Genomic DNA, 19,648 nt, shown 5'->3' with positions numbered 1-19,648 from the left:
TATAAAGCACCTCGAGCATCTATAACCTGTGTTTATAACGCAGGGAGGTCCGCTTCGTTCATCTCCAGCCCGCCGTTTGCGCGCATGCTGCTTCCGTAGATCTGTATATCGTCCGCACTGAGCGCGAGTGGCGCGTGCTGGCGCCGAGCGTTCCATCCGCGTGCTTCGCGGTCTGCGGAGGGGCTCCTCCTCGCGCTCCAGCGGGCGTTCCCCCCTCCTTCTTCTGCTCCCTTCACACCAGACGAAGGGGCGGAAACGACACATTTCGCCGTGGAGAAGGTAGCGGCTCTGTGTTTCGACAACAAACCGACACAAACGTTATTACCGTAAACCTGCGATAGCCGTAGCTGTTTCATTTCGGCTCGGGCGGAAGTTTTAAAACAAACCGATTACACTGTAAGTCATCGGTGAGTTCCATTTTTTCACCCTCCTCCTTCCAAAGGTGCTCTAACGCTGGATTGTGCATGAGGCTAACGTTAGCTAGCTGGGAGGTTTATTTTAAGTCAGTATTAAAAAGACACCTGCTCAGGAGACTAGCTCCGCATACTGCGCGGTTATTCGCGGTGTTTACATCCGACAGGCATCCCTGAGCCGCTACATTAGTTGCTACCACGAAGGCAATATGGAGGAATCGCCAGCTAGCAGTACACTGTGGGTCCCTGCAAGGCTTTTGTCGTGCGCTCTTTTCTTCTGCCTCTCGCTCTCTGCTAACGTTAAAAATAATCCCTTCTACACTGAGCACAGAGGAGTATTTTACACCGCGACGACGCCCCTTTCCCCCAAAGTAGTCCAGTTTCTTTTTTAATTAGCCCCTCCACGCTGCTGCTCAGCCGCCGCCAGGTGTTGCAAATCTCACGTTGTTGATGCTGATTGCTACATGTACGGCCATAGATGCCTCCCTACTCTGCCTCCGCTTTATTATTAATCGACTAAATTATGAATAAAGCCAGAAATGTTGGAATCGACATACTGGGAGGATGCATACTCATTTTTTGTTGAACCTAGAATAAAATATATAACACATATGGTAAAATCTATTGTTCTTTAATAGCTGGACAACCTGTTCTCATGAAGCACACACCAAACACATTCAATGGGATTATTTTAATCAATGGGAAATGAAAAATGTGGAATCAATAACAAAAACATCACAATTTTAGTACTCTTAATTCTTTGAGGCATGAGTAAGATCTGACAGATCAGCTTTGCAGAATGAACCATTACTTCCTTCAGTTTCCACCATACATTTGATGTACCTCGTCCCTGAAGTGAAAAACCTTTAACACTCTTTCCTCAGTGGCAGGTTGCACACCTTATCATTACCAAAACCTTTCATCACGGAATGAGAAAAGTCCCAAATCTGAGCATACACCTGTCCAGTTACTGTTACTGCCGCCTCCTCTTGTTCTCCACCTGTCCTCCAACCCCATACCATGAATGAGTGGGGATATTTGCTTGTTTTCTTCAGGCAAAAGTTCCAGCATCACCTTCTCGACCAGCCCAGATTCATCACTGAACATCTCTTTAATCCAATAATCCACCACCCATGATTTTTTTTTTATTTTGTTAGCCCACTCTGAGCTTGTTTTATTTTCCTGTATGGAAATCCCATTTCAATCAGCCCCTCTTCCACTTCTGTCACAAACATTAAATAGTTTTTCTTCTTTTTTTGCTTGTTGCTGTGCATTTCTATCATGAGTTTTCTGTTTGAATGATCCAAATTGTAGACACAACTGAGAACAACCTCTTTAGTCAGATTCCCTCTTTAAGCTCATTAGGGTCACGCTTCACCATCAACAGCTTTTGCAGACTTTTGCATATGTACATTTACTATGGTTATGCTACTTGAGCTGGAAAAAATGCAATTTATTAAGGTAATGAAGCCAGAATATCAGATTTGTTTATTTGCAGCAAAGTGAGAAAAGAGAGAGAAAAAAAGCTGAATGAACATCCTCCAAGTGTGGTGATTCCATCATTTTTGCTGGGGCTTGTATATGCAATTGTCTTACTTTGCACTCGGCAGAAGCACATGGAAATACCATTCTGTGAGCTTATATCATGTCATATAAGGTTATAAATCATGGTTAACATGAGGCAATGTAGATTAGACAATCACTTCTTTGACAGAAAAGCTCTTAAACCTTTAAAAAAAACCCACAATCATAGGCTGATTGTAATAATCGGCATTGCCTCTCATGCTTCTCGTCATTGAATCCCATTCTCCAATGCTGTTTTTTTCCAACATGCAACAATCTTGACGTTGACCAGGCACCTGCGGGTCCCCAGGTCTACCTGATGAGTATGAGCCTGACTACAGAACCCTCTAACGATGGTCCCACTGTTACAGAAGGTTTTAAACATCATTATTTCCTAACATGAATTTCTGTTTCACTTGTCGTTGTGCGATTAAGGTGTCTATCAAGAAATGAATCGTGTACGTGACTCTATAAGTGTTTGTGATGCCATTTGAACTCGGCAGACACATGTCAGCGTCTTTAACTCTGCAGGCAGTAAGAGTTCTCAGTTTCAAGCCACTGAGGCATCTGGGGCCACAGATGTGTTCTCATTTCCCCTGTTTGCAAACCGACAGAGAGCAAAATGACTTCGGCTGAGAAGAAGGACAAGAAGCCAGATGAAGTGGCCGAGGAAGAAGAAGAGGAGGAAGAATATGTGGTGGAAAAGGTTCTGAATCGACGGGTGGTGAAAGGCAAAGTAGAGTACCTTCTTAAGTGGAAAGGCTTCTCTAAGTAAGTGTTTAAAAAATTAATTCATGGGTCACTGGTTGGCTCATGTCAGCTCATTCACACTTTTATCTTCACCTGACAACCCAGATTTGCCAAACAAACGCCAGATGAAAGATGCACTTCTTAACATGAGCTATGCAAAAGTTAAGGTTCCTGCTAGGGCTGTTCGATATAAAGATATATATCGATGACGATATAAAAACGTCTATCGTTTCATTTTACGCTATCGTTTGTTTCGTGGTGTCGCAAAATAAACTGTTTTCGGCAATATTTTTTCATCGTTTTGATGGTCACTGTAGTGGCTATATTAATTTCTCTCTTTCTCTTATATTTAATATAACCACACAGACGGACAAGCGCCTGTTTTTATGCGTTGTCGTTAGCATCAACAACAGTAACAGCATCGCGTGTCCGCTTGTTTATGTTCCACATAAACCTTTCACAATGAAGCTCAAGATCCTGTTGAGACTTTTCAAAATAAACTGAATAACGTGAAAGAGCAGATTATTTACGGATGAGAAGTAAAAAAGAGCCGCCAGGTGCTAAAAAATAAACCTTAGACTCAAACGTTAGAACAGGCTTTTCCCCGCAGCACGCCGTGTAATAAATACTCACAAAGAAAACGGCGGCAGTTACAACTTATGTCTAAAAATGTATCGTTTCATGCATCAGTTAAAACACTTGACTCCAGCTACATGACGCGCAGCTGGAAAAACTTCCCGCAAGTCGAGCTGCCCGAGATTCACAGAATTTACAGAAAATGTTACATTTTTGTGATTTATATCGTTATCGGGATGATAGAATTCTTATATCGGGATATGAGATTTTGGTCATATCGCACAGCCCTAGTTCCTGCTGTTGTTGGTTTTCTGTAAAGGGTTTTTAATGTTTTTCTAGCATCATTAAAGGTTTCGAGTATCTGGTACTACGGCAGCGCGGTCTGCTAGATCTGATTCAGATCTAACAGGTGTTTTTAATGGAGGTAGAGTCATATGTGCCTCAAAGTTTTAATGAACATATTTGTTTCAAAGGTTCACGTCTGTGGTGTGGGAACGTGAACTCTAAGGAGCCACATGTTGACTTTGAAAACAGCTGCTATAAGAGTTAGATGTCATTACATGCAGCTTAAAATCAAATCATTTAAAAAAAATGCCAAAGAAAACACAGTTTTACTCACATTAGTGTTTTTGTACCAACAAAGAGATTTCTAAAGAACTATTAGCCAGAAAATCGGCATATATTGCCATGGGTGGGTCCTTAAAAAGTCTGATCTGATCTATCTGCTGTTCTCTGATGCCTTCATAGGAGGCATCAGAGAAGGGAAGCAGGCCGACTTACCAAAATACTCTAAAACTGGACTGAAAATCAGTGGTAACAGGTGTTGTGGAGTGATGAATCCAAAAATTGAAATTTTTGGATCAAATTGATGTCAGTATGTACGGATAAGTGTCTACAGCCCACCGTTAAAACACGGTGGAGGTTCAGTCATGGTGTAGGGTTGCATTTGAATCACTGATGTTGGGAATTTTGTCAAAATATCTGGACTCAATATCTGCCCCCACCCACCCAAACATCAGATCTTTGATCTGACATGCAATCTGACTGGCAGTGGCCTAATTTTTCAGCAAGACGATGCCAAAAACACAGCAAATACCTGTATTAAAAATGGACTGGCCTCCCCAGAGCCATTGTGTGAGGGAAAGTTATTGTATAGCTTGTGTAAGTATCTTTGCAAAAAGTGAGAAAAACATCAGGACTCTATGTTATCAGACTCCAGTGATACTCAGCTGGACTCTGGAAGCAGCTTTCGCATGATGATAGTGGAGAATATTTTGACTGTAAACATCACAAGCAACTAAATGAGGAGTTAAATCATATTTTCGTGTATTTAAATCTACAGTGAAGATAACACGTGGGAACCAGAAGACAACCTGGACTGTCCAGATTTGATTGCAGAGTTCCTGCAGTCCCAGAAATCAGCACATGATGGAAAAAGGAAGGCAGCCGGAGAAGCAGAAGGAGACGACAGTAAATCAAAGAAGAAGAAAGATGATGTGAGTCCCAATTTTTCCATGAGTCTCGTTTAATGCCAAGTTATCTAAAAATACACTTCACTGTTAAGAAAAAATGAAAGGAGCACTTAACCTGATATACCAAAAAGTCAGGATGTTGTGTAAAATGTAAATAAAAACTCAATGCCGCGATAAAATTCAAAACAAGCTAATTTTTTTTGTGTTCTGTTGTCAATAAAATATAGGTTTGTGAGATTTGCAAATTACTGTGTTTCATTTTTATTTACATTTTACACAACATACCAACTTTTTAGGAAATAGTTTCTAATTTCTTGAGAACAAAATGATGTGATAACAGTGGAAACCAGGATAACCAGTGATGACAGGATTAGTTCCTGTATGCATTCCCAACAACATCTGGGCATGCTTCTTCACCTCCTCCTAGACCTGAATCATCAGTCTGTGGTGCTGTTTAGCCCCATTTGATGTACCAATAGTGTCCCAGAGGTTCTCTGTTGGATTCAGGTCAGAACATGAGGGGCTTTCCGTGGCTTCCATGCCTTCAACGTTTAGGACTATGAGGCTGGGCAGGACAAACCCTGGGCTCTCTGCACCAGCTTAAGGTGGTTTGACACCAGGTGTGAGGGTTCCATTCCAGTACCTTTAACCCAGAAGTCCCCCCTATAATCATTGTTGACCCACTTCTCAAGACTCTCACATCTATCAAACATGCTCAGTGTAAACCTCTTCCTCTTATCTGTGAAGAGAGCAGGGTGCCAGTTGTGGACCTGCCAGTTCTAATGTGTTTTTCTTGTGAATACCAGTCAAACTGCAGTGCTGGGCTCTGAGTTAGGTCAGAGCCGTGTACATGAGTAACCAGCTGGAGGTTGTTTTGTTGGGCTCTGGTAGTGTTCCCCCTGTTCCTCCCAGGACCTACCAGAAATGTCTTGTATGATTGATTAGAAATCTTTTTGTCTCCGATTTGACGGTTTTTCTGTGGGCATCCTGTATTAGGATGGATTTAAGTTTTATTTTGTTTCTTGATCCTCAGACAGAGAAGTTAAGGGGCTTTGCTCGAGGTCTGGATCCAGAAAGGATTATCGGTGCCACAGATTCCACAGGAGAACTCATGTTCCTCATGAAATGGTGTGTAAGTGTTGCCCCACACGTTGGGGAATTCAAATGTGCCATTAAATGCGTTTCTACAGTAGGTTAAATGACTTTTTCCTTTGCCCTTTTTAAAGGAAAAATTCAGATGAAGCGGACCTTGTGCCGGCGAAAGAGGCCAACGTCAAGTGTCCGCAAGTGGTCATCTCTTTCTATGAAGAACGGCTCACCTGGCACTCGTACCCCTCCGAAGACGAGAAGAAGGATGAGAAAAACTAGCACAGGGCGAAGGGGCAGGAGGAGAAGAAATGTCATTTTGAACTTCTGTGTACTTTCCATGAGGGAGGGGAGGGGAGGCGAAGAAGGGGGATGGGCCAGAGGCAAGCAAGACATCCTGGACTCATTAGTCTTCTTGGCGTAGTATCACTCATTCGATTCTACTTTTATCCAGATCAAATCTCCATGTAAATATCCTTCAGATTTGCTTGACAAAAACCAGCTCAAACAAAGCAGTGTTAATTTTCCCTTCACCAGGCTTTCGATGTCCTTTCCACATCTGGCTCATCTTGCAATGACATCGTATCAGTGAGGTGATGTTTTCATTTCTTTCGCGTGCCATTGTTTTTACTCCGTTTATCAGCGCTCTCCGGGGCCAAAACTGTGTTCATTTTAGGCGTTTCCTTAGCATCCGTATTGATGTACGGTTATGAACAACTTCTGTAATATTTTGTTCTTTGGTAATCTTTGTAGTGTTTGTCACGTCTTGCTTGTCGCTTTTGGAGAATAAACCACTTTTTGTTACAGTGGCTTTGTGTCACTTTAAATTTGAAGATAATTATCATCTTTATATTCTGGTTAATTTATCAGACTGGCTAAAAATGTTGTTTTATTTCAAGGTAACGTGTCTGTCTGTAGTTTAGATGCCTGAATTTTTCTGATTTTCTTTATCACATGCAGGTTAAAAGTCACTGTTGAGAGAAAAAGTTGGATTGCATTTCAATAAATGCCACGATGTAAAACTGAGACCAGAGCAGGAAGTCAAACAGCGTTTCTGCTGTCTGGATAGCCGGTTACTTCAAGGTAAACCATTGTTCGAGGTATAATAACTGAAGGGGACCGATTAGGGCTTTCTTTATTTTCTGGCAATTATATTTGCATGACAAGCATAAAATTGCTGGTTTGACTTCGGCTGGAGACACAAATCCCCTCTGGGGTTGAATAAGGAAGGGCATCCGGTGTAAAACATGCTGCAGCGACCCCTTGTGACGAGGAAGCGGCTGAAAGTAAACATTGACCGACTTTCTAACAATATGTGAGATCTCAAAGGTGAGCGCGTGCACGCACCTCAGCACCATTTCAAGCAGGTTTTTCCCTACTCTTGACCATTTATGATGTCAAAGAGTAAATATTTCTAATCTGATCATCTCAGGCACAGCAGGAGTCCCACCCATGTGCTGTTCGAACAGGGCACATCAAGCTGCAAAACCAAACTTGGAATACAAGTGCATGGAAATGTTGAGGTAATCTGTCAGCTCTACAGAAGCATAAAGAAAAAACAAAGGAAGGCAAAGTTGGTGATTTACATTCCTACCTCACCTATTGCTCTGGGTAGTGTCCGAAAGAATGAGATCGCAGATACAAGCGGCCAAAATGAGCTTCGTCTGGAGGATGTCTGGGCTCAGCATTACAGATCAGGAGAGGGGCTCAGAGCAGAGCTCGACACTGAAAGGAGCCAGCTGGAGTGGTTCGAGTATCTGACCATGCCTCTTGGATGCATCCCAGGTGAGATGTCTCAGGCATGCCCTACAGGGAGGACACGCTGGTGAATGATATCTCTCAAGAACACCTCGGTATCTCCCTCCAGAAGAGCTGCGGGAGTTCCCTGAATTATTGATGTTTTAACACGCCACATCCAAACCTTGTTTGCAAGCAGCAGAAAGGTGGCTTAAAGGGAGGAGATGACCTGAGGGGCTGGTCAGTATTAGATAAATAGGGGTTATTTTGAGCTGTGGATCAAGCAAAGTTACTCTAAAAGAAACCAAAAATAATAGAAAAAAAGGAAGCTGAAAATAAACCTTTTTCAGGTTGTTCATGGTCAAGGTATCTAGTGCCTTCGCCGACTGGAAGCCTGAAACATGGACAACTAGAACACAAGAGTCACAGGTGAAAATAAAAACACTTTATTAATCAATAAAAACAATTCTTGATTGCCAGCAAATACCTCAAAACGGAGGGAACTACATCCAAACTCAAAGCAGAGGGTGTGACCGTTAATGGAGACGTTTTTAAACAGACTACATAAAATCATAACAAACACAAACATGAAAATATTTACAGAACAAGACAGACAAAAAAAGTGCACTAAGTAGTAGCAGTACTAAGTAGTTGGTGTTACACTGAAGTGAATGTTAACCAGAGGTTCATGCCTGAATATCACATTTAATGAGGACACTTCTCCGTTCAAAACAGTTTTTTTTGGACATCATCTTAATGTTGCGAGTTCTGTTCAGCCTCTTGGAAAAAGATCTAGCCTATCTCCTATCTCAGCTGACACAACGGACCTATTTTATTTATTTTTTTAAGAAGGTGATATAACACATGTACTGACAAACTTCATTCAAATAGACAAGTAATAGCACTTCTACTTTGAGAACATTTTTTTAAAATCCCTCCTCTCTTCGGTTCTCAAAACCCATAAAAGTGACGGAAACGTTAAATAAAGGCATTCAGATCAAAGTGGCCACGACACGTGTCGTCATTTCACACATTCGAGTTGCTTTTGCGTTATCAGTCGCGTGGCTCGCTCTGTTATAAACACAAAAACTTGATTGAAGCCAACACTTTGGCTTTACAGCAGTTTAAAAAAAAAATCCTCAAGTGGTTTTTTGTACAGTCGCAACGCCGTACCAGGGTCGTTCAAAGTAAAACAAAATCTACAGGGCGAGGAGAATCAGGTAACTCGATTTAAACTGCAATTATAGAGAACTCTAAAACATTTCCAAGAAAAAAAATTGGCAAATATGAGTAGAAACTGAATAGAAACTCGCAAAGTAGTTTTTTTGTTTTTGGTCATTTTTTTAGTCAAGCAACCTTATCTAACCAAAAAAAACAACCTGTTTTCTTGTTACAGCTTTATGTTTTTGAATTGATCTTTTCTTTTTCTTTTTCCACAATTTCCTTTTTGCTTTGTTAATTTACATATTCTTTTCTCATTCATTTGCAACTAGTTTTCTATGAAATTTGCATTTTTTCTTGTGAATTGCCTGTTTTTTCTCATAAATTTTCTTTACAACAGACTTTTTACTTTTTTTTTTAAACTGTGAATTTTCATTTCATTTTCTTGATAATTTTCTGCAGTTTTAATGTAAATTTCCATTTTTTTCCTCATGAATTTGCCTGTTTTGTTTTCCTAAAATATCTCTTTCGACTGTAAATATTCTCCTAATTCTTTTTCTCTTAAATTTTTCAGGTCTTCTTCCCATAAATTTGCCAGTTTGTTTCTTGTTTCTGGTTTTGAAATAATAAACAGGTTTTTTCTCCTCAATTTGAGGTTAAAGCAAAACAATTCTGAGAAAACAAAGAAACAACAACAACAACAGCAACAAAAATCTCTATTCTTTTGTCTCAGGCCTTCACCTCAGCTTCGCCAAGCTTTTTAAATTGTTTTCGCCCTTAACCGGCCCTAATACACTGTTGTATTTAACATTTGGCGCGTATGTTACTTGAAAGGGAAGTTGCTACACCCCAGCGTCAACTGAGCCTGCCTTCTGTTAATGCTAAAAATGGGGCATCCAAGAAAACTGAATGACTTTGACTCAAGACTGCCTGGAGTTGGTTTTAATAATGCACTACTCTCTGGAGCTCCTGGCCCATCACCGTTATCTTGAATTCTTCCTTTAACTACAGGCTCAGAATTTAGAATTCAACAAAAAGGGTGTAGGCGTCTATGTAAAGCTGATGTGGCTAGACCTATAACCTTGCTTATACTACAGATTATGAACAGTTAATAAGAGCCTTCCTAAACGCAGCTCCCGTATTTAATCCTGCAGCGAAGGAATAGCGACAGACACGGCAAAATGCATACAGCCAAGCCTTTTAAAGACAAATTACAGTGCTATGTATAATTTATAAGGAAGTCGATACATTTTGCAATGCAGCGTGCCTCCTCCCTAAATCTGCTCCCCTTCAAAGACTTCACCTCCAGGCCTCTTTCAGCAGTGACCAGCGCAAGAATGCTCTCAGCCTCCCACTCCTCTCATCTCAACATCCACCTTCCACACATCAAACCCGATCTATTTATGGCCTTCTAAACTTAGATGCCACCTGACTCGAAAACTGGAACCTACAGAATTAGAGTGCAGTGTTGGAGCATTTAAGATGTATACAGATCATGTGATGTGCACCAAATACAACCTTTGGTTAGTATAGGTGTTAATTGGCATCCTAAAATAATGGACTTCCTTTTGGCCTTTGGTATCTAAACTCACAACCATCGATGCATTTCTTTGCAACTTAAAAGCCTCAGTGACTATGAAAATCACCAAAAGTCTCCAGGGTGGGATGTGATCTGATAGTCCTTTAAAACCTTCGGTGCATAGGTATTCCAAACATCCTCGACAGTGTTCTTGTACTCCCCCAGTCCCTTCTTTCACCCTGCGAAACTCCTCCATCCTCAGTGGTTTGGTGCAAAAGGATCAAGAGCAGCTAATTTTTTTTCCTTCTTCCTAATAGCTCGTTTTATGTCCTTTTATATCCCTCTTCTCCTCGTCTAAATAATTAAATCTCAGTACTCGAACGAAGAGCTACTTCTGCGTCAAAGTTGTTTCCAGGAACAAAAATTGTAGGAACAGAATGAAACGGGAGAAACTAATGCAGGAAGAGTAGTCAACAATGCCATTTTTCTACTCACCACAATCTTCTTAAAGGAAATAAGGACATCTCTCTCGTGTCTGCAGAAATCTTTCTTACTGACTTAGCAAAGTTATAGAATAAACAGCAGTTTGTGCTCCCTCACTTCTTTTTGTCCTTCTGTTTTTTCTCTGGCTTTCGGTTCTGCTCGGCGGTCGTCACGCTGTGGGGCATGATGAGCACGCTGCCGTCGGCGCTGTACTGCAGCGAGTACTCGCTGGGAGGATAGGGCCGGCCCTCCTCGTCCCGCAACTGAGTGAACACCTCTTGGTACAAGCTTTGCATCTTCTGCTTCATTTGCCGGATGGAGCGAATGAATTCCATCTTCTCCTTCAGCAGGCGGGCCTTGTCGCGCCTCAGATCTTGGACGCCCTGCTCCAGCTTTATGATGGTGTCCAGCTTGCGTTTGCGGCAGTTCTGGGCTGCCATCTTGTTCTTCCCGCGCCTGCGGATGTCACGGATAAGGGCCAGCTGGGCTTCGCTCAGGTGGTGCTTGGCTAGCAGCTCGTTGAACTCTTCCACAGGCAAGTTGATGATCTTTTCGTTGGAGAAGGGGATTTTCATGGCCCGGGCTCTGCGCTCGTCGCGGCTTGAGTGCTTGTCGAGCAGGTCCTGAGGAGGCTGAGGCTTTGAGTTCTGTTTGTCACGGACAGTCTTCTTCCCGACCGAAATGGGGAGCTCTGGGTGCTCAGAGAAGGCAGAGGAAAGCGGCAGGTTGTAGGTATGATTATGGCTGATGCTGTCAAGTTGAGGGAGAGTGTGGAACTGGGAGGGGTCCTGATAGCTCATACGGCAGAGCTTGCTATATTCAGGCTGGTAACCTCCAACAGCTCCTTCCTCTGTCTCTACAGTGGCCACCTCAGAGTCAGTGCTGTAGCCCACAGCTCCTTCCTCCGAGAAAGTGGCAGACGTTGAAGAGGAGGAAGCTGCAGATGAGCAGGAGGTTTCTGAGCTGCTTGGGGAGGCCGGGCTGTGGCTGGAGTCCAGGGAAAGACCAGAATCTGAGTCAAGCTCATCCTCCAACTGGGACGCCTGGGCCTGACTGAAGCCCTCCTCCATGGCGAGGTCCAACAGGCTGATTTCGTCAAGCATCGACTCCTCCAGCAGGGTGCTGAAAGGATCGGGGAGGACAGGGGTGGAAGTAACGTTGTTACTGGAACTGTTCACGTGTGGCGGGAGAAAGATCCCAGTTAGGTTGGTGGCTCCGAATGTGGAGTTGATGTTAGTGGAGTTGCTGGAGGAGGGTCTAAGTGTGGCGGTTCTTGGGGCAATGCTTGCCGAGTCCAGCTGAGGGTTAAAAATCTGGGGGAAGTCTTGGCTGCAGCTGGGGAGGGAAGCCTGATGAAGGCTGACATCCTGGTTTATTGGTGTCGAGCGAGTAGACAATTCAAAGTTTCCCGCAGTGCTTGACTCAGTTGTCCCACTTATGGCACTTACGCTGCTTGAATTGGTGTGGAGAGAAGTGTTGTTCACTTCCATTGCCTTTAAAAAACGAGTTTAAAGAGAAAAATGCATTATTTTAAAACAATGTTAAAATAATTTCAGTATTTTGAATTTAATGTAGACCTGAAGGTGTCTGGTGTTACAAAATATACTTCACAAGCAATCATGAGGACAAAACAAAAACATCTTACTTGTAGCTCCATGATGGCCATGATGTCTTGCCACTGCTGCTCCAGGTCTAACTGTGGTTCTGCTGAGGGCAGCTGTGGCACCAGAGGGAGGCCCTGAGATGTAGAAGGAACTTCTTCATTGGAAACGGCAATTTCTGGGCTGACAACCGGGGCTGGAAACTGATTAAAAATATCACATAAATTAAAAAATAACTTGATTTTACATTATATGTAGCTTATTGTGCCAATTTATCCAATTTAAAATATGAGACTGTAGGTCTGATTTATCTTTCAGCTGCACTAAAGTAAGAACTGCTCAAGTTTTGAGAAAAGGGGAGTGCATCGTATCTCATCAGTCAAATCCAAGGCATCCTGCTTAGGCTGCTCTAGCCTGCCTTGAATTACTGCTTCCTCCACCCCAACTCCTCACACTTGTCAATATCATATTTGCTTTTCCTGATGGCTGGTCTGTTCTGTTCCCTAGTTAGTGGTTTCTGCTGCTGCTCTCACTGCCTTAGGCTTTCCGCACATGTATGTGGGGGGGAGGGGAAGGAGCGATGCCACCAAAAAAATAAAATATGTGGCCATGACAATTTCAACAGCAGATTTTTCTTTGTTACCTCAGTTTCTTCTCCAAAAGGGAATGTGGCCTCCAATAGCCTCAAGCATTCTTGTAGAGACAGTGAGGTCTGTGTGCCGAGAGCTGGAAGCTGGTAACACCGAAGAAAAAAAAAAAAAGAAAGGTAATAATCTTAAAGTGTTTTCACAAGAGAAGCTCTTATATTTTATTTGTCCAGACAAAATGGCTTTTTTTGTACACACATGAAGAAGTTCATATATATGAATTGGTATGGGGGATTGCTGCCTAAATTTGAATAATTATCCAGGGTATAAACCAGGGCTTCCCTCACCAAAGACATTCCTAGTTGACAAGTAGTTGCCATTTTAGGTCAGCAATTCTTAAACTGTGGGGCACACAACCAGGGAAAAAAATATGGAGTAGAACTTAGTTAATTGAAGGTCGGCTTTTTACTGCATATTCAGAACTCTGGTGCTCACTAAAGTGGCTGCAGCCATCCCGTCAGAGGAAAATCACCAGGACGATTAAAAAAAAAAAAAAAAAAAAAAAAAAAAATCAGATACAAATATTTTTAACCAGCTATTTTTACAAGGGTTTTTACTGGGGCTTCTGAAAAGCCAGAAAAAAAAGGTGTGAGAACCACTGTTTTAGGTCATTTGTTAACTCTTTGTTACATCTTTTTAATTCACTTACACATATGCTTTTTGGGGGGGAATCAAAAAATGTTTTTTTTACTTAATTAATTAATAATTTTTTTACTTCCAGGTAGGAGAAGAAAATCTAATCAACACTTACATTACAAAGAAATACAACAGCGAAGTTTAAAAGCAAAAATATACATTTTACAAAAACATGTGCACCCAGCCAGGACAGCTCCTAATCTAAGAGTGGTCCATTGTGGCTAACATTAGGCTACATGCACGTTTAAACAGTAAATCAGTGCTTGAGGTTAACAACTGACTCACCTGAGGGGTTTCCGGGCACATTATTGAGGTCATCCTTTACCGTCTTTAAATGATATCACACTTTGGATTTATAGCCCAAAAACTATGCAAATGATTTTGTCAGTTTGTGAGCGGTTTTATTTTTTTTTACGCAGCCAATCAACCAACTCAAACCCGATCATGGCTTCTTAGTCACTAACTTTGCCAATAGAAATCAAGACATTGCTTTCTTAACAGTGCTTGTGATTGTTTCACATCACAAGCAAACTCCAGCAGATTCTGCTTGGAAGCAGACTTGAGACCCTCCTTTTTTGAGGGCTCTCCTTTGGGCTTTCACACCCTGCCCATATTAGCTCAAACAGTTTAAGGCTGTAAGCATCAGTCATTCCGACAGTCCAGCTCAGGGGTGTCCAACATGTGGCCCAAGGGCCAAAAATGTCTCCCAATGTGGGGGTTTAAATTATTATTATTATTATTATTATTTTTTTTTTTTAAGGCAGAAATTTGTGACTTTTCACTGTATTTTTCTCTTTAAGGAAAGATAACCTCATGAAAGTCTGAACTGTTAACCTGAGGCAGAGATCTGAGTAATCGTCATTTTTACAACCTTCTTACTAACAAAGAAATCACCCATAGCATACAATACTAGGCCAAAAAAGTACCGGATAAAGAAAAACAAAACAAAAAATAAACTCAACAGGTGGGGTTTTTTTGGGTTTGTTTTACTATTACTTTCATTATATATCAGAAAAAGTGTGTGTGTGTGTGTGTGTGTGTGTGTGTGTGTGTGTGTGTGTGTGTGTGTGTGTGTGTTGGGGAGAGGGGGGGGATTTCTGTGAATTAACAGAAAACTTCTGTTTTATTTTACAGGACAAAGTCCAGGAAACGAGCTGTCAATACTTTTTCTGTAATTTTACCATGCAGCCAGTTTCCTTTGATTTACTGCAGCAGCATTTCTTTGTAATGTGGAAAAACAGACAGTCAGAAATGCACTTACTTTTCTAAATACGTCTCGATCTGGGCATAATTGGTTTAAAAACAAACAAACCCCAACCCCTTCTTTTAAGTCTAGCTGCTGAAATTTTAAGGCCTAAACAGACAAATTCCTGTAATCTCTCATTTGTTTCTTGGACTATTAATGCAGTTAGTTAATACTCTGTGTATTTGTCAAGTCAATCCCCAGCTAATGTATCTAATCAATATTTAACACAAATTTCTTTTGCTTTTGATTTCGTTATGGGTTTGTATAAACCCTGTGCTTGACACTATGCGTCTCTATGCAGTTGTACTTTTATGGTGGGTAACATGATCTTGTGATTCTGAACTGCCTCTGGTTCGCTGGAAAATTCTCTTGGATGGGAAGCCTTAAAATAAATGCAATACAGTCATGTGCGTCTCTGTGAAATGAACTTCTACCTTAATCTAACTGCAACGGCTTGATGTGCTTTATATTACCGGCTTGTGTGACTCAACAACGAGATGATGCTATTACATACATGCGGAGCAATTTTGATTTTGAGCACAAATTTTTAAACTTGCAACATCTTGGTCAAATGCAGCAAAGAAACTAAGTGGAAAGTCTCTACATTTATAAAATTAATACTGAGCAGAGAAAATTTCCTTTTTATCACCAGTGTACAGCTCCTATTTTTAAGTTTCCTTTTTATGTCTTAAAAGGCAGGCGTCCGACTAAAAACAATAGCATATAATGAAAGGCTTGGTGTTAACAAACCTGCTCAGGAATGCTCTCTCCAGTCTCTCCATCCACTGGTGGAGCCCCTTGTAAGTTCACACCATTTCTCCAGCTTTCTTGTTCCTCATTCCTGTCTTTGTTCTCCTGTGGGCTGGGCTTCTCCTCCTCGTTTTCCTTCTGACGGTTGCTGTAGTTAAAAACTTCTCTTCCTGCGCCAAGATCAATGTCCTGTCGCCATAGGATGTCAATCAAGTCAATGTCCTGAAAAAACACAGAGCAACCATTGAAAAATGGCCCTGTATAGAGAGGAAAGGTACTTTAATAGCCACATACTGACTATCAACATATTTGGCATGTGCACAACTAAAAATATGACCTAATATATGATAAATCGTCACTTTTTATTAAACCTTTTATATGGGCCGTTTTCATCTGAGAGTGGATATAACACAAATCAGATGATGTAACCGTGACATAAACACTTGGGCACGGTAGTTATCATGTGATCAGAAAGAAGTCTTGCTTTATTGCAATCCAATAATGACTGTGAACTCGATCTCCACAGTGTCAATATGGCCATTGTGTGTTGAGAATACTTCACATAATAGTTAATGTGAGAAATAACAACACATAAACACTAAACGTAAAAGAAACAAACAAAAAGATTGTATAGTTATCATGTCTTTCGTTCCATTTTAAGGTAAGGAAGTAAACTTGGGGGGGGGGCTGCTCGCCATGCATTTCAAAGTTGGAGAATGTTAAATATGGCCAGAACCACAGCTGTATTAAATGTGACTCAACTGGTTCGACTAAAAATATCACACACTGATAAAAGACCTAGGGTGGAGGCTGTTTTTATTACTCACCGTAAAGCTATGTTGAATGAACTTTTTTGTATTTATTTTTAGTGGAAACGGATACTAAATACTGGATTTATTAATAAATACATATATACAATGTTTTCAGGTAACAAAAAAAGCATTTTTTCCTCTCTTCTTTCTTTTTTTATATTTTTTTTTTTACTTTGCTAGGCTAGACTACTCTTAAATCTGCCATTCACAACATAAACACACATTCACACACACACACACACACACACACACACACACACACACACACACACACATATATATATATATATATATATATATATATGATTTTATATGGCCTATATGTATCATAGTTACTGTAATTATTTAAATTATTTTGCTTTATGCTGCGTTTAATTTTTGGCTTCTGTAACAAACAAATTTACTCATTTGTTGAAAAAAATTCTCTTTTAACATAACTCAAATCCATAAATTCTGCTAAACGGAGAGCATCTACATTTTGATTGATGCTCTCCTGGTGGAAACATACCTCTTTTGTGAGATCATCATTGCCATCCCTGTTGCCGTGCTCCTGGTTGCCCTCGGGGGCCACAGCTCCCAGGCTGCTGTCCGCTGTGTTCAGACTGTATGTGGATTCAGGCGCTCCACTTCCTCCCCTCATGGCCGGGGTAGCGTCAGGGTTGTTAACGTCCTCTAGGCCGGCCCCATTGTCCAGGGTGATGGTGGGGCTGGACTGGCTGCTGGCGGACACCACAGTATCAGAGTCACGATGCACTAGCCAGGTGTTGAGCTCTGTACTGGGCACGAAGAGGCGATCCAGCTGGCGCACCTGGTTTAGCAGTCGTCTAGTGGTGAAGAAACGATCGAGGTCCACACTTTTTGGATGGATGCCATAGCCGTCCAGCGTGTTGCGCAGGTTGTGAAACTGTGTCTGGGTGTAGGCTGAGCTAGGCCCCAGGATGATCTCTCTCAGTGGGGGCAGCTGATTGTTTAGGTAGGTGTCAACGTCCACCCGCACCCCAATGAGACTCAGAAGGATGGTGAACTGAATCAGGCCCTCTGTGAAGTACTTTTTCAGGTAAAGCATTTCTTTACAAAGGAACAAAAGGTGAAAGTAAAAAACAAAAACAAAAAGGGGGCCAACTTTCTTGGATCAATAGTTCTCCACTACCACTAAAAGACTGAGATAGATACATGAACATAAAAACCAGTTAAATATAGCAAAAGGGGAGGGTTGTCAACAGGATTATCTATGTCAAAAAGCTGTATAGGATCCAAGATGAGGTTTTCACTTTTTTAGAGAGTCCAGTTTAAAGTCAAAGCTCTGCTCTTCAAAAGAGTGTCATCATCCCATTCCTGGCAAAAGTGAGAAATAAATGTGTTAATGCTCTTTTGCAATAAAATTAAACATTACAATACATTCAGCCCTGAAGCACGCCAAGCCTTACCTACCTACATTTGCTTTAGGCACATGTTAATGAAAACAGGACTTGCTAGCCCATTGCAACCACTCCATCCTCTAAAGACTAAATAAGTGATGTCGGTTCGCAACGCGCAATGCCTCCTCATTGCTGGACATTCAGCAGCCCAGAGATGGTGAAGAGAGAGCTCCAGGCATCACCCCACCCTTGACAGGACAACTACTTCGTGTGGGTGCTGCTGAAGGTGAATGAGGGAGTCCAGAAAGCTCGCTGGGCTGCTAGCATACGCACCAATGTTAGGTGGATGGCACGGTCCCTCCCTCCTTTCGTCCTTACGACGTTAGCTGTTAGCTGCCCTGTCTCTTAAAATCCGGCTATCGGTACTACGCATTACCTTATTACACAAGACAAAGTAGCTGTGATGCGTTTTATCCACTTACCCTTAAATAAATGACAGCTTTCTCTGTTTATATTTTAATTTTAGGACTGCCTACTTCCGCTGTAGCTAGCATCAACAATCTCCCTAGCAACAAGTGGTGAAAAGGTGATTGACAGAAAGTACAGCCATCCACATGCTTTGGGCGCAGCGACGACACATGACTCCAGTTACTCCCGACCAATAAGAATAGGGCAAGGGCGGGGTTGACAGAAAATGCCCAACTACTATTGGAGCTCAAAACGTACACTGTGCTAGCCTTATGAGCTAGTTTTCTTCTAACTACCTAAACAATTCAGTTAGTTTTAAAAGTAACGTAAACAAGATACACCACTATGTTCATTGCCCTCCCGTAAACATCACTTTTATTAATTTACGTGTCTGCTAACGTTAGCTTGCGCCGTAAGTCAATGCGGTTTCGCCGCACAGTATTACTTATTTAATTTAAAACCTTTTGATTGCAATACTTACGCATGAAGATTTTGCAAGTGTGCCTTCATGCCTCAAAGTCAGCTTAGAATAGTAACAAGTCCTTTTTCATTAAAAGTTCCACAGTGATGCCAGATACAGCACTCTCCAGCCTTTCCTCATTGAATGGCCCACCATGACTTGCAAAATTGCTAGCTAGCCCGGCTAGCCTAGCAGCGCCGCTTGACACCAAAACACGCTTTCACACAGAGCATGCGTAGAACATTCTAGTGGCAAGCAAGCTTTCATCAGCCGACTGAAAATTCCCCCGCTGGTAATCTTCCACAAGTATACGACGGCAAAATAAAGATAATAATAATAATAATAATGATGATAATGAAAAAAGGTCAAGGGTGAGGACATGCATGTAAAATTTCGAAATAAAAAATATTTTGTAATGTTTTGATTTACAAGAAATAAAAGTAAATATTACGGGAAAAACACGCAAAATTACGTGAAAAGGGGGAAGTTAGTTTACTTAAAATATAATTGGAACATTTAGGAAATCTTGGATTTCCTTTCTTTTTCGTTTTTTGAGTCAATTATCGGCAGCTTTACTTTTCAAGGTTCAAGCTGGGGAGAAATTCAGTGCATTCTACAATTGCAGGCCATTTTCTGGCCCAGCCATGAATTTGAAAACAATATGCACAAAATATTTTAAAAAACATCTGTCCTGAGACTAAATGTAAACCTAGTTGTTGAAAAGTGGTTTCAAAATATAATTTTAAATACAAAATAGCTCTCCAGAACCCAGAAAAAAAATCAGTGTTAAGTTATAAATCCACGTTTTTGTTTTGATTTTATTGACCTCTCTTGGAACTTTTAAACCATTTTTATTTTTATTTTGTAATTGTCCATAGCAGGTTGTGCCTCACAGCATATGTGCAACGCT

General features: G+C 41.3%; 2 protein-coding genes across 4 annotated transcripts; one reads left to right on the top strand and one right to left on the bottom strand.

Annotated features, from left to right (window-relative positions):
* The first annotated feature begins 255 nt into the window (after window positions 1-255).
* On the top strand, window positions 256-6,215 carry cbx1b (chromobox homolog 1b (HP1 beta homolog Drosophila)). 3 transcript variants are annotated; one of them, XM_085361596.1, is made up of 6 exons: window positions 256-279; window positions 2,269-2,350; window positions 2,591-2,747; window positions 4,645-4,798; window positions 5,808-5,902; window positions 6,001-6,215. In XM_085361596.1, the coding sequence occupies exons 2-6, from the start codon at window positions 2,296-2,298 to the stop codon at window positions 6,140-6,142; spliced, it is 603 nt and encodes a 200-aa protein (XP_085217722.1). In that variant the 5' UTR covers window positions 256-279; window positions 2,269-2,295; the 3' UTR covers window positions 6,143-6,215. The 3 variants fall into 3 exon arrangements, with proteins under 3 accessions (XP_085217722.1, XP_085217721.1, XP_085217720.1); XM_085361595.1 differs by having other exon boundaries at window positions 266-396; XM_085361594.1 differs by having other exon boundaries at window positions 266-407.
* A 1,807-nt stretch (window positions 6,216-8,022) lies between these two features.
* nfe2l1b (nfe2 like bZIP transcription factor 1b) lies at window positions 8,023-18,944 on the bottom strand. Its single transcript, XM_085361590.1, has 6 exons — window positions 18,760-18,944; window positions 16,961-17,787; window positions 15,641-15,862; window positions 13,005-13,094; window positions 12,406-12,564; window positions 8,023-12,253 (listed from the first exon to the last, which is right to left on the bottom strand). Exons 2-6 carry the CDS (start codon window positions 17,516-17,518, stop codon window positions 10,874-10,876), a joined length of 2,409 nt encoding a protein of 802 aa, XP_085217716.1. The 5' UTR covers window positions 17,519-17,787; window positions 18,760-18,944; the 3' UTR covers window positions 8,023-10,873.
* Between the last annotated feature and the right edge of the window lie 704 nt (window positions 18,945-19,648).

This window comes from Diplotaxodon limnothrissa, linkage group LG8 (assembly GCF_057381915.1).
Source record: "Diplotaxodon limnothrissa isolate DT_005_m linkage group LG8, D_limnothrissa_male_GT1.1, whole genome shotgun sequence".
NCBI classification, from domain to species: Eukaryota; Metazoa; Chordata; class Actinopteri; order Cichliformes; family Cichlidae; genus Diplotaxodon; species Diplotaxodon limnothrissa.
Note: the sequence above shows the minus strand (reverse complement) of the source record. Positions and strands in the feature narration are given on the sequence as shown.

What these genes read in the sequence shown, in the direction of transcription:
- cbx1b (XM_085361596.1), top strand. Translation starts at nt 2,296, where the DNA reads ATGAGTATGAGCCTGACTACAGAACCCTCTAACGATGGTCCCACTGTT. An exon ending in TGGTCCCACTGTTACAGAAG is followed by an intron (nt 2,351 to 2,590) that starts GTTTTAAACATC and finishes GCAAACCGACAG; the next exon opens with AGAGCAAAATGACTTCGGCT. An exon ending in CTCATGTTCCTCATGAAATG is followed by an intron (nt 5,903 to 6,000) that starts GTGTGTAAGTGT and finishes CCCTTTTTAAAG; the next exon opens with GAAAAATTCAGATGAAGCGG.
- nfe2l1b (XM_085361590.1), bottom strand. Translation starts at nt 17,518, where the DNA reads ATGCTTTACCTGAAAAAGTACTTCACAGAGGGCCTGATTCAGTTCACC. An exon ending in CTTTTGGAGAAGAAACTGAG is followed by an intron (nt 12,565 to 13,004) that starts GTAACAAAGAAA and finishes ATTTTTAATCAG; the next exon opens with TTTCCAGCCCCGGTTGTCAG. An exon ending in TGGCCATCATGGAGCTACAA is followed by an intron (nt 12,254 to 12,405) that starts GTAAGATGTTTT and finishes CGTTTTTTAAAG; the next exon opens with GCAATGGAAGTGAACAACAC.